The sequence below is a fragment of the Suricata suricatta genome, chromosome 5 (genome assembly GCF_006229205.1).
Source record: "Suricata suricatta isolate VVHF042 chromosome 5, meerkat_22Aug2017_6uvM2_HiC, whole genome shotgun sequence".
Lineage (NCBI taxonomy): Eukaryota > Metazoa > Chordata > Mammalia > Carnivora > Herpestidae > Suricata > Suricata suricatta.
The window spans coordinates 55,636,038-55,650,896 of NC_043704.1; the positions used below are offsets into that span (position 1 = coordinate 55,636,038).

General features: G+C 34.6%; 1 protein-coding gene across 1 annotated transcript in view; it reads left to right on the forward strand.

Annotated features, from left to right (window-relative positions):
- Positions 1–14,859, forward strand: part of DZIP3 (DAZ interacting zinc finger protein 3) — an 85,961-nt gene that overhangs the window by 16,498 nt on the left and 54,604 nt on the right. Inside the window, exons 5-10 of the mRNA XM_029939257.1 lie at positions 1,030–1,102; positions 3,598–3,753; positions 8,623–8,739; positions 11,209–11,289; positions 11,612–11,736; positions 14,617–14,731. Of these exons, the coding sequence (XP_029795117.1) occupies positions 1,030–1,102; positions 3,598–3,753; positions 8,623–8,739; positions 11,209–11,289; positions 11,612–11,736; positions 14,617–14,731 (667 nt within the window). The remainder of the gene's footprint in view (positions 1–1,029; positions 1,103–3,597; positions 3,754–8,622; positions 8,740–11,208; positions 11,290–11,611; positions 11,737–14,616; positions 14,732–14,859) is intronic.

Consider the following 14,859-nt stretch of genomic DNA (forward strand, 5'->3'; position numbering starts at 1 on the left):
CCACATAAGAAAATTCCTTATGTTCCTTTTTGAGTGGGACTTAAAAGTGGATGAAAAGACAGTTAAGAGGTTTTTCTTTGCGATGACATATTAAAGAGCACTGAGAACCATCTTGTGAAATTTGTGTGTATAAATCATCTTTTGTTGAAACTGTCACTATGTGGAAATACTGTACTATTTATCTGTCCCAATTTTCCCTGACAAAATCTGTAGACACATAGTGGATGATAAATGATTGTCTACGACATAAATACATAAATGTGAAGTAAAATAGGATAGTTTTTATAAAGTACAATGTTGAGTAAATTAATTCATACATTTCTCATCTCAGTTTTATCTCTGCTAGTGTGTAGAATTAAGATCATTATGTTGTGGTTCTTATGCGCCCAGTGTCATGGTCCTGTATGTAGGCAAAAGCAATAAATAATATTTTCAGTTCTGTATGTAACATTATATATGTCTGCATTTCAAACCAGTGCCAGAAGCAAAACTTGTCAAGTTATTCCTTTTACAAAAATAAGTTACTTTTTAAATATGATATTCTCTCTCAATTTTAAAAAATCATTTTGGAAAATTGGAAGACTATAAGACCTGGAACGTGAAACAAAAATTAAAGTATCTATGTAAGATTGGTCCTTTCCAAACCTTTATTATCTTTATAAATGCTTGCACATGTACACACACCAAATATCAGCCTTCTTAAGGTCCTTTTTGCTTTATACTGAAGCAGTGTTATAAAATTAAAATTTTCCCATTATTTTGCTCTGTTGTGTGTCTATTCCAGAAAAGTTTTTTACATTAGGCTTCAGTTCATTTTACCACCATCTTGTAAGAGCAGAGCATAATTTTTTTTCTTTAACTTGAGTCCCTAAAAGATATGACTACTACCACTATTATCAGTCTTTGCTACACATTGTTTACACTTTTGAACTTTCAAACAAATTCACTTGTTAGATTCTTTACTACTAAAATTTAATTGTGTTCTTTGTAAGGAGATACTCTGAATATGCCTTTCTTTTTCATTTAAAGTCGGGATCCTCCCGTGGAGGGGCAGATTAAGGAGGACATCAAGAATAAGTTAGAAAAATCAACTGATCAACTGGTAAGAGAATATTTAATTTTTATTGTTAATTAATAATTAATAATTAGGTATGACAACATAATTCTAAATCTAGCCAAACTATTTGGGGGGTAAGTCTACTTTCCTTACTTCATAAGTAAAAGTATGGTCATAATGCAATCTCTCTGATAATTGATACTTGTGTCTCAAAGTTATTATAAGCACCAATTCTCACTAGAAGTTAAAAATTAGTAGGTGATTGAATTGGCTTTCCCAGAACATCCCAACAATCAATTTTAAGAATCCCTTCTTTGTCTTTTAAAAGCATAATCCAAAGAAAATGAAAATTATACACATGCAAAGAAAACACACACACACACACACATACACACACACACAGAACTTTATTTAGTAAGACATTTCAGAGTTGTTTTGAATTTAATTCTCTTTCTTGTTTTTATCTTTGCTGTTACAACTTCCAGTTCAAAATGAAAGAGAATAACTGGAGTGTACATTAATATAAAGCTTATATTGGTGATGACAATATATTTTATGGTAGCTTAAAAAATATATGTATATATAAATACACATCCATCCACATATATGAATATCATGTGCTTATATTTAGTGAAGGTTGGATGAAGAGCTGTTTGGTTCTTCTTAGTGCAATTTTAACCATACACATAGTTTTATATGATGATTGATGTGCATTGTTAATAAAGTTTATAAGATTATCAAATAATATAGGAAGAGAAAATATATAAAGTAATCATATTATTTACCTGCATGAGGTTATTGCTATCAAAAATGTTGTAGAAAAAATACAATATATGCAGATGTACATAGGGATGTATACTTGAACCAGGGAGATTAGATCCAGAAAATATATTTCTAACTACAGACCTGGAAATACAGAAATCAAATGAGGTGGAAACGTTAACTTGAATTTGGTTCAGAGGCCAAATTAATTTTGCAAAAACAATTTGAGCATCAAAGATCTTGATATCTGACTTAAAAGATGGAATTTATATAATTTATAACAACTAACTTATCATATTTATAATAAGATAAAAATGTTGAATAAGCATGAAACTTATAGTATGTACTATTAAGAATTTTTATTCATGCCATCATCTTGCTTGTGTATCAATTTGGTAATTAGTATTAGGTGATTTTGTGGTGATTTTTGACTGCAGAATTGACCTTTAGTTTGAAATATGTGCGGTAGTGACAATGGTTATTCTTTTTAAGGGTTTATCTAGTTACACTGTAAAAGTTTTGTTTTTGTCTTTTTTAATTTTTGAAAAATATAAAAGCTACAGAAAAGTTGCAAGAATAATATAATCGATACTTACATACCCTTCACTGAGATGTAGCTGACTGTTAACATTTCCCTACATTTTTGGATGTAATTTTCATACAATGAAATAGGATAAAATGTAAGCTTATTTGTTGCATATTGATGGGAATGAAGGAATCCTAATTTAACTCAAACCCAGAAGGGGAGAGTAGGCAGATGGTCCTACTGTGGACTTTACTGATTCCTAGTCAGTATCCTGGGTAATTCTAGTCTGTTGGAGATCTGATGGTTAAGGAATCACCCCCACCAGGGCATTTCCATGACTCAAGCTTTGCATGGCCTCTTTAGTTAGAAGCTATCTGCCCTGATTATCAGAGATCAGCAACAACATATTTATATTCCCAAAGTTTAAACAGTGTATAGGAACTGTGGTATCTAGTTAAGAGTTGAAGGAAGGCTATCATCCAGGCGAATCTCCATTTCTGTTGCCCACCCATTCCTTACAACTAACATTAATAAATAATCCAGCAGGACTTGACATATAGCTATTGATTAGCCATTCATGATGACTTTATATAAAAATGAGTTCCTGTAGTCAAGATTATTATGACTTACTCAATTCTGACTGAATTAAGTAAAAGTTATTCTATTTTACTACTTTGTGTATAACTATTATAATTCTACTTATTTTTATTTTGCTGTGAGTTTAGTAGCTAAAGCATCAATCACATATATAAAAAGTACTCTTAGATATAGCTTTCATATTATTATGTGGAAAAATCTATATAATATTTTAAACAGCATTTTTATGCCTTACTTTAGTGGATCAATTCAATGCATACTGTGTATTTCTCATAGCAACCATTTTTTAAAGCCTACTTCACATTTAAGCCTAAAATTGTTGATGTTTTCCAACCCACTACCCTATGAAAAATGGTATAATTATTCCCATCTTAAAATATCTACTTTCATTTATAAGTTTCAAATGAATTTATGATGAATGTATTAAATGAGTATATTAAAGCTTCCTTAGTTTTAGTCTTAAATTTCCTGCTATGTTGTAAGTTCCTTGAAAGCAGAGAGAATGTCTTATTCTTACTTGGATTTTCTGTAGTACTGTCACAGTGATTTACATATAGTATGTAAAGTCACCTCCTTTTTTTTAATACTTTGGTCTTAATATTAGAATACTATGAACATGTATAATTGGAAAGTTTTAATTCATAATGTCTTCTAGGATAAACAGGAGAAGGACACACCTACCGATCTTGTCACTGTTAACTTACTAGTAGAGATGAAGAAGTTATTGAATGCAATTAGTACACTACCAAAAGGTGTGGTCCCTCACATTAAGAAGTTCTTACAAGAAAACTTTTCCTTCCAAATTATGCAGGTAAGATTATAATTTGTTCTTTGGTGCAGAAATGCTACTCTTTGTATATGACTCTGTAGGAAAAACATACTGTGTGCCTTTACTCTCACACTACTACTGCCCTCACAACACTTTCGACACTAGATGTGTGGATTTACTCCCACACCAATTCTCCTATAGTAACTAGACATCCTACAAGTCAATTCAATTCTAATACTATTTACCTAGAGCTAATATCAGATCCCACAAGTTAAGGGCTAAGTCCCACAAATATGCCCCCAATTCAGACACTAGTCACAAGTCCTAGTTTGTCTCCAATACTTCTGACCAACTGGCTATAGATTGGGGTTCCCATGACACCTCTTGGGTTCCATGATTTGCTAGTATAGCTCACAGAGGAAACACTTCATGTTTACCAATTTGTTGCATAATAAAAGCTATGATAAAGGATTTAAATGAAGAGCCAAATGAAGGGATACATATGGCAAGGTCTGGAAGAGTCCCAAGTACAGGAGCCTCTGTGGAGTTGGGATGTCCCACTACTCCCCTGGCCTGTGGATGTATTCACCAAGCTGGAAGTTCTTTGAACCCTATACTTCTAGGACTTTTATGAAGGTTTCATCATATCATATCATAATTGACCATTATTAATTCAGTGCCCAGTCTCACTCCCTCTAGGAATGGGAATAGGGCTAAAAACTTCAAGCTTCTATCATAGCTTGGTGTTTCTGGTGACGAGCCCTATCCAGGAGCCTTTCAAGTGTCACTTCATTAGAACAAAAGATACTTCTATCACTTAGGAAAATCCAAGGGCTTTAGGAGCTCTGTGTGACCTAGAGTCAAAGACCAGAAATTATCAGGCACTAGGAGCAGAAATCATGTAGTATTTCTTATTACTTATTAGTTATTATGACTTTTTTCCTCCCTCCTTTCCTTCTCACAACAGTGTAGCTAAAGTCTTAAAATCTTCATCTTACTTTTTGTGAAGGGCCTTGACTTACAGACTTTTATCAATGAAATAAGTTAGTTGGTGCTAGCAAGAATAATGGTGAAAATGTGGTTTAGTAGCCAGTAAGCCATTGACTGTGAAATCTAGTGTTTATTTTTATCTACCAATAATCCATAACATGCCCCCCTGGTACAGGGAATTGCTTTCAGTTTTCCTAATTTGTAAAATGTTAACAAATTTTTCAAAAATGTATGATGAAAATAATGTGCAAAACTTTTTTATTTATGAGTAAAATAAATACCATAGAAAATATACTGTAGATTTCCATCTTGGAAATAGTTTTTTTAGGTAATTTGTGAAACTTACAGCATAAATTGGATAACAGTTCCTAAATGAATGAAGTTGTTCAAAGTTAAAGAAAATGCTCTCATTTTTTTGTAGCCTTTAATTGGGGCAAATCCACAGTTGTCTTTTCTGTGGAAGAATACATTATTAGTTATTTCCATGAAACAACTCAATACTATCATGACTAACGATTCAAACAAACTCTAAAAATAACCAATGACTACATACAATTATAACCTTAACTGAGCTAACTTTCCAATATGAATTCTGGTTTGAAACTGATAGAATCATGCCTCTGTTTTCCTCTTATCTTTTGGAAATCACCCAGAAACAACAATCAGTGGCCTTTGTCTCTGCAAACAGTGGTCAATTAGAAGATACAGATAGCAACAAAAAAAGGTAAAATACCTAGGAAAACACTTAAGAAATATATAAGACATAAATTAGTATTTCTCAAAGTTTTTCCTACACCATTTACATGAGACTATCTGAACCCCATATCAAAGTCCTAAAGAATCAAAATCTCTGGGGGTAGGTTTGCAAATCTGCATAGTAGCAGGTAGCAAGTACCTGCATGTTGATTTTTTCACATTAAGTTTATAAATCAATACTCTATATAAAAACTAAATAAAGGTTTATAAAACTCTAAGGTAAGAAAAGAAGGCCAAATGAGAAGCAATACAGGTAGGAAGACACAGTGTGATAAGGCTGACCGTATCTCACATAATTCCAATAAAAATGACAAAATCATGTTGTTTTTTGGTTTTGTTATTACTGAAAGCTAATCCTAAAGTTCAGATGGGAAATAAAAGGAAAAATAGCCAAGAAAATTAGAAAAGTATAGGGGAGAAGGGCTGGGAATTTGCCCATTTAGATACTAAAACTTAATATGAAGCTCTCATAAGTACAAGATTGTGTTACTTGCTCCTGACTCAATGGACAAGCCTAGAAAATACAAGAGAAATTCCAGAAGTAGACCCCAATACATACAGAACTGTTACTTATGAGAAGATGAGTAAATTGATAATAATGGGAACTGGACAAATTCATAATCCCAGTATATTTTAACATGACTCTCTTAATAACTGATAGAACATAGACACAAAATTGTAGAATGATAGCAAACTTGATCTAATTCACACACATACACACACACACACACACACACACACACACACACACAAAACACGAAACACGAAACACGATACCCAACAGTGGCAGAATATATATTCTTTTCTTAAGTGCATTTACAAAAATTGACCATGTGTTATTCACAAAGCAAGTCTCATAAGAAAATCACAATATGTAGAGCATATACTGTAACTATTATACAGATCACTTAGAAATCAATACAAAAAGATTAAAAAATCATTGTTTTTAAGTATAACCCATAGGTCAGAAATCGCAATGGAAATTAGATAAATTTTTGAACTGAATAAAAAAATATATTAAAACTTGAGTTATAAGTAAAATATGTGTTTCAAGGAATATTTATAATTTGAAATGCATGTATTAGAAAATGAAGCAAGGTTAAATATCAGTCATGTAAACCTAAAGTTCAGGAGATTAATGGAAGAAGAGTAAATTAAAAGCAAAGTCAAAAGAAGGAAGTAATAAAGATGTCTATATTTATTGAAATAGAATAAAAAATAAAAGAGAAAGTCAATAAAGCCAAAACTTACTTTATTTTTAAAGATCAGTAAAATTGATAACCCTCTGGTAAAAATCTTAAGAAAAAGACAAAAATAACCCAAATCATGAATAAACATGAAAACATCAAAACGAATTCCATAGTCATCTAAAGGATGATAGAGAATTCTGCTGCCTGAAATGGCTGCCTGAGTTGATTTAGAGCAACCTTGCATTGTGAAGTACTAGAAAAACTGGACAAAATCTTCCCTTAGTAATGCTTCTTTGTGCTTTTCTGGCAGATCACTTCATTTAACTAGGACTGAGATGTTTCTAAGCTTCCGTTCTGTGAAGAAGGGTCTATGTATGGTTTACCTTTTGTAGTAGATACTGTGAGTGTCCTGCACATAACTCGTGGCCCCTTGGACTCTGAGTTCAGTATGCTGTGGACAATCTCCAGTTTTCAATGTCTCTATGCCTCAGGACATTTTTTTTCCTGGAACTATAGAAGGCTGTACTTCTCATGGCAGTTTAGAAGCCCTAAGGATTAATATTCCCGCATCATCCCGTCACCACTCAATAAGCCTTGGGAGTTCTGCAAATATCCCAGTTTTCTCTATCCTTGAGTTGAATAATACTGCGGCTTGTATTTTTCACTGTTTACAGTCTCCCTGTTGTATTAACCCCAGCCGCCCACTGTGGGTAACTAACTTAATAACCCATCCATTAATTTAAAGCTTGCTTTCCCTTCCCTGTATCACATCTCTATCCCCCACCATTGTTCTCTGCACTTATAAACAAACAACTTTCATTCAAACTGGAACCAAAACAGACACTCTTACTCTAAGGGTATATTTTTTCAGGGTCCCCACCAAAGGATGATGTGTTTAGCAGGATCCCTTATCCTTGACAGGTCATACACTCTGTTTTCCCCCAGCTTTGTAAGTTGGCTAAAAGCTACATCTACCATCTCAGCCCCTCAGCTACAACTGAAAATGGCAATTGCCTTAAGGAGAAAAGTGGCTCCAAAAATCAGTCTCATATCTGAATCTTGGCTCCAGAGATTTTCAGTGCCTTGGTAGCTTTCTGTTGCTTTCAAAAAATGGTTTTTACATTTAGTCCAGCTTTTTTAGTTCTGAAGGAGGTGGAATTTCAGTGTTAGGTTTTATGTGACTACTCAAATTCAAGAGATACTATTGAGCAACTGATTGGATATATGAGTCTGGGATTAAGGGGGTAGTTCTGAGCTTGAAATATAAACTGTCTACATGCTAACACGGGATTACCTTATCTAGGGAATGTATGTGATGATGGAGAAGAGGCTCATTAAATTGAGCACTGGAGAGACTGAAAGTCTCTAGTTATCTAGGAGAAAAATGGAACAGTATCATATTCTAGAAACCAAGTCAAGAAAGTAGAGGTTAAACTTTCTACACAGATAATATATCATTAAACAGATAATGGAATTTAAGCCAAGCACTTGTAGGTACAAGGCCTTGGAAAATGGATGCAAAGATAACACACAGTCCTTTTCATTTCATGCATGGCAGTAACAAGCTGTGATATAAATCGTATATTAGCTTGGTTCCAGTCAGATCGCAGCTTAAGGTGCCTTGTCCTGGTGTTGGTATTCATGTCAGCATTCTTGCTTACCATAGACTCTGGGCTGGAAGGAAGATTTTAGCTATGCTTTGAGGATAGAAGTTAGGAGAATAAACTGGGATTACTAATAGAAGTGTATGTGGTCAACCCCTTGGCAGGCTTGGGAATGCTTTTTAAGTGTTTTGAGGAAATAGTTACAGAGATTTGTCATACTACTTAAAAGCAAACAAGAGAACAATTGTATCTGGCTGGTGTGGATTTTTTTTAAATCCTCTCCAGATTTTCTACAACAAGCATGTATTTATATAATATTAGGTGTAGATATTTGCTCTAACTTAAATTTTGCACCAAACTATTTTCCACAGGGAGAAGTTGCAGCTAATGGGCAGAATGGGGAGGAAATTGTTCCTGTTTTAACTTTACGTTTCTTGATAACACAAGTGGAAACAGCACTTAGGAATGTTCAAGCTACTAATTGTACTGTAAGTGTTTTCTTTTGAAAGTTTGAAATAATGAATTTGGGCAACATTTCTCAATGAGAGGGTAGCCAATGCATGCTTGTTTTAAGGTGTAGACCAATTTGTATTTTCCTTTTACCTCTAGAGAAAAAGTATGCATGCATTTATTTCCTTCCCGTGTCTTGTACTTTTAGATGACTGCATGTCCATGAAGAGCCTAATCTAGTCCCTTCCCTACCATAAGATTGTTCATCTTCAACAAAGAGAAACTTGAACTAGTAATAATGGGCTTTCCCAATTGAAATAGAGAGTTATAAACTTGAGAAACTACTCCTTCCTTTTCTCCTAGTTATTAATCAGCTCCTCTTCTGATACTTCTATATTGTAAAAATTGGAACTTCTATCATCTATTGTTGAGTACTCATGCAAGATAAAATTGACAAGATATATTTGTATGTTCAAATGGTACTTTAGAAATAAATAGAAAATCTTAGGAAAAATAAACCTGGCATCATCAATAGTATAGGACAGTGAAAGCGAAGATCAATTCTCTGAATAATTTGGATCAGTATACTAAGTTTTGTTCACATGTAGAAGATGGATTAAAGTTATCTTCAAGAAAAGACTACCTAGGTACCAACCAAGGTGCCCAAAGACACCAAATCCATATTATAAAGATGTGGAGAAATCATGTTTACTTAGGAATCTCAGGATGGGGGTTCTAAGTGGTGATGTATACCGCCCTAAAGGAGTTATACAGGAGTATAAAGAGGTAACAAAAGGGAGTTTGCATTAATAGGTATTCAACAGGAACTTCTGGAATGCTGAAGATGTGCTGTTTCTCCCACTGACCAGGTTGCCAGGCAGTGAAATAAGTGAGCATTAACAGATGCTGATTGCTTAGCCTACTGTACTTAGGCATTATTTCAAAGATGAGTTTTATGTTAAGAAATGGAAGATATCCCTCTCCTGGTAGCATTGTTGAGCAGAATTGGAATTGTCATGATCAGAGCAGCCTACTGCTGTATCCAAAGAGCTCTCCCTGATCCTCAAGGCCACCAAGGATAGGTGAGGGAGCTTTGTAGGAGGTGGCAGTGGGGTGAGAGCAGGGGACAGTTGCCAATAATATCTCTATATCCATTGAGTTCCAGTACTTGGAATAATCCCTGCTAATGGGGGGGGGGGGCAGGGGTGGTAGTAGGAATGGAAGAGCAGACCACGTAGGTCAGGAACATACCACTTACGTCTGTAAATTCCTGAGTTCTTCACCTTATCTTTATAATTATAACATTACCACAATCCTACATCCTACCCTGTTCTCAAAATATTTTTAGACTTGTATGAGCCAAAGACTCTGTTGTATTTATTTGTGAAACCAATTTTTTAAAGTTACAAAATAATATCTTACACTTATTTAGTGTTTGCTATATGACAGATACTATTCTAAGCACTTTTTGTAAGGATTAACTCATTTATTATCATAACCCTCCACCACCACCATTTTGTAGATTCCCATTTTATAGATTAGAAACCGAAGCAAATAGGTTAAACAACTTGCTTAATTCAGGTAGTAAGTAGTAGAATTAGGATACAAATCCATGTAATCTTGGCTTTAGAGTCTATTCCCTGAACTGCATTTTACCTCTTCTGCAGAGATGGACATTTTAAGATGGAAACGAGTTTGTGAACACAAACTGATTTGGTCCATTGACAGCAAATTTGCATGTCTGTTTGCACTGAGATAAATTTGAGGCCAAACTTCTAACACCCACCAGTTACTTCATAAATGGCCATGAGAAGTATGCTAAGTAAGAGAATACAGTTAGATAAGTCTTATAAAAAATGACAAAAGACAGGGTTATGATCTTAAGTCAGTAGAGAGCTTATGAACAGAATGTACAATATTATTCACCATGGACAATGTTTAAACTTTTTATTTGAGGTAATTTTAGATGCACAGAAGTTACAAAAATATAGCTGTACAATACAGAAGTGCAGAAAGGTTTTTGCATATACTTCATTCAGTTTTCCCCAAATCGTTCAATGTTGCATTACAGTGGAGATTATCAAAACCAGGAAGTTGGCACTGGTACAGTGGCTTTTGTGTCCAGAGTCTCTAAGACGACTCCCCTGAAGGACTCCAGAGACTCAGAATGTAGTTGTACTCACTGCTACATCTGTATGGAGATCCTTAGCCATTTGTAGCATGTGGGGACTGTAGGGGGAAGGAGACAATAAATCTGGATGGCTTTCATTTTCTTTTATCACACTCTGATGTTTTATTTTGAGATTATCAACTATCCTCTTTCTTCTTCAGGGTTGAATTGTCAAATACATCTAAAATGTATTGGCTGTTTCTCTTATTAGATGATTGATAATATAATGATAATTTTTACTTTTTTAAATAATTACTAAGTAGCCTAGGATATTTAATAGCTTACTACTGAAAAGTGGCTTCGTCTAAAGAGCCAATTACATTTTTTTTCTTTTTAGGCACAGCAGATTAATATTGGTTATTATCTGACATTATTATTTTTGTATGGAGTAGCACTCACTGAAAGAGGAAAGAAAGAGGTATGTAGCATGTGTTATTGCCCATCGTAAGTGTTTTCACATATGGTAACTTGATTTTAACAAATTAAAGTGTTGATTTTAGAAATTCTCTAAATGTTAATTTTGAAACGTTGGCTAAAGATCTTAAGTTCTTTTGTAAATAAGAATTTTAATCACTGAGTATATTATCTATGTGATCACATACGAAGATGCTAGGAGTAGAGATATGAATAAATGCCTGAATTACTGGATCAATATTAAAGCTGCTCTAATTTTTCCAATTCTTATAAAAGAAAAAAAAATGCTTTATACATCAGCCAAACCTAGTTTTATGTTACTACAGGATTATACAGAAGCCGAAAATAAATTTCTAGTGATGAAGATGGTGATCCAAGAAAATGAAATTTATGAAAATTTTATGTCTTTAGTTTATTTTGGACGTGGTTTGCTTCGATGTGCCCAGAAGAGGTAAGGGTTTTAATAAATGGGTAGATATTGCCTTTCAACTTTTAGCATTGTGACATGGATAAAGTTTTTGCAGTATACCAGGTATGATGACATTTGTGCTCTTCTGGGTCTTCTTAGCCTGTTCCTATAGATAATAATTTCTTTAATGTATTTGAGAATATTAAATACCAAATATAACAGATCATGGCAATAAAAGGCAGTGTAGCAAAGACATTAGGAATATAGACCTGAGAGTTTGACATACCTGGGTTTAAATCCATTTTCTATTATGTATCTACTCAATGACTCTAAGAAATGTAGTGTTGGTTAGCCTTACCTTCTTTTATCTATAAAATGGAAGTAATAATAGTGCCAACCATATAAGGATGTCTCATATGATTAAGTGCTCAGGGGGCATCTGGGTGGCTCAGTCGGTTAAGCGTTAGATTCTTGATTTCAGATCAGGTTATGATCTCACAGTTCATGAGATCAAGCACTGTGGTGGGCTTTGTGGTAACAGCATGGAGCCTGCTACGGATTCTCTCTCCCACCCTCTCAAAATAAGTAAATAAACTTAATAAAATAAGTGCTCAGAACACAAAAATGCTAGGCTTCATAAATAAATGCTGGTTGTAGTAATTAATACTGTAACCAGCTGAATAGGTGTTTAAGGTATAAATGAGCTTTTAAAGCATTGAAAGGGCCCAGGTGCTGTGTTGGGGGAACATTGGGGATTATATGTTTAGTGAAATTGTACAGGGGAACCAATATGGATTATTTTTTACCTTATTTGTATCCTTAGCCATTTGTAGCATAATTCATTAATTTTATTTGCTAAGAATATATCATATTCTAGAGACTATGCTAGTGTTGGGGATACAATGGTGTGCAAAACAATTCCTATCTTCATGTAACTGACATTATAGTGAACATTATAGACCTTAATCAAATAATCAGTTATACAACTAATCAATTTTGCAATATAATAAAGAGCTATGAAGGAAAATACAATGAATAATTAAAGTTTTTACTGGGCCCCCAGTCTGATTCTGGAAATCAGAAGTCTTCTTGAGGAAATAACGTTTGAGATTTAAAAGATGAATTAGGCAGTTGTTTAAATCTTACGTAGGATTACTGCTGTGTCCAACCATGGGATTCCTAGAAGAGTCATCTCTGTGGTAGTTACCTGATTCATTGTAAGGTTTATCGTCTATCCTCTGGCATGCTGTTTTTCACTGGGGTACCCAGCAGACTTCCTGCTTCCCATTTACTAGCATGATGTCATCAATGTTGTGGACTAGTGTGATTTTTGTAGAATTTCAGGATGATCAAAATCTCTTTAGTCTACATTGTAGAGAGAATTCTCGTAGCTGTGAGACAAGACAAAATATGTATTGCTGTTTTTCCCCCAGATGTATGAACTACTCTTTAGTCTCTTTACTGAAGGGCACTGGAGAGAATCTGTTTTCCATTATCACAGAGACTTGAAAGCCCAGTCACATGACAGCATCATTGACTTTTATCCCTGGCCTACCAAAAGCAACCACCAATGAGCTGCTTGAAAACCTTGCTTTAATAGGTAGAGTGTCCTCTGGTCCTTTCCAGAGAACTGTGTCTAGTGGTGGCTTCTCTGGTCTTACGTAGTAAGTCCATTATAATATCATCCCTGAGCTTTCTTTAATACTCTGCCCCCAAATTTCCTGCATCTCCATCTCAGTTACTATAGGTCATTGTTGGATCCAAGCTTCAAGTAGCCTTCTCAGCAGCTTGGTGTCTCAGGTGTACTGACTAGGAAAGTATATCTTGAATTGTGGAAGAGTCAATATGCACTTCCCTATCCAGTTGTATATTTGTCTATTGGGTCAGCACTCTTAAGATTCACTCCCACATATGTTTATTCCTGTACATACTAGGCAAGTTCTGCAATTCTTAGGGTAAATAAGCTTTTTCTTTCTGGGCAGAAACTTTATTTTCTTACTTGGGCTCTGTTTATCCCTGACTATAGAGTTATTGGTCTGGGTAATGAGCACAGATGGGAGAGGATCTTGAGAAGGAAGGGCATCATCTTTTGAGATATGAACCTCAGATGATACTTTTCTTCATCAGTAAAGGGATTCTGATACTCCTTGTCAGCCAAAGGGTTCAAGGCAATTTAAGGGTTTTACTTAAATGTCTCCATTTCAGACCTCAGGGTCTACTTGTTCCCCATCAGAGCCCTGATTTTACCATAATAGTCTTGCTGAGGCAGTCTTTTTAGTCTTTGCTGTTGTTCTAACCTTATGATTAAATACTGGGCCTCATTTTCAGAACATTTTGCCCTTATTAGAGTTGGTAAGGTTTTTTAAATGTTACCATAGAGGCCTCATTGCTTTCACAGAGTGTCCTGAGTCGGTAATAGTCCTGTCAAGGAGGTACATTTGGTCTCTTTTGCAGTTTGTTTTACCTTGTGACTATATCTGGCCTGATTTTCAGCACAGATTATCTTTATGGCTGCAGGAGATGAGAGTCTCTTTAAATGCTGCCATAGAGTCCTGTCTTTCACAGTGTGCCCTAAGTCAATAGTTGGCTGACCTGTGACTGTCATTCTCTTTCTTCAAGGCTTCCAAGACAGTAGACAAAAGCCAACCAACTCTTCAGTCCCTTTAATTACCAAGGCCCCCATACTGTTCAAGCTTGAGCTACTACATAATCTATTGCCTCCCCTTCCACCTGTATTTCATCCCAATCTACCACAGGTGAGAGTCCTAGTATTTGTATTTCTATAGTATGCCAGAGGTTATCATCACCCTACTTACCACAAAAAAGTAAATAAAATAAAAATGAGTTGCTCATTGTCTTAATGGTAAACTATCTAGTTACAGAGTCCCATTCAAACTAACCTTGTTTTAAAATGCCTTACAGATATAATGGAGGACTCCTAGAATTTCATAAAAGCTTACAAGAAATAGGAGATACAAATGACCATTGGTTTGACATAGATCCTACAGAAGATGAAGATTTACCTACAACTTTTAAAGTAAGAAATTAAAAGCAACATTTCATCTGTGACTTATCAGAAATCTCTTTAATTGTGGTCGGTGCTAACTTTGTCATATTCTATAGTAAGCACATTTTTTTATTGGAAATTAGCTTTTTGTATAAGAA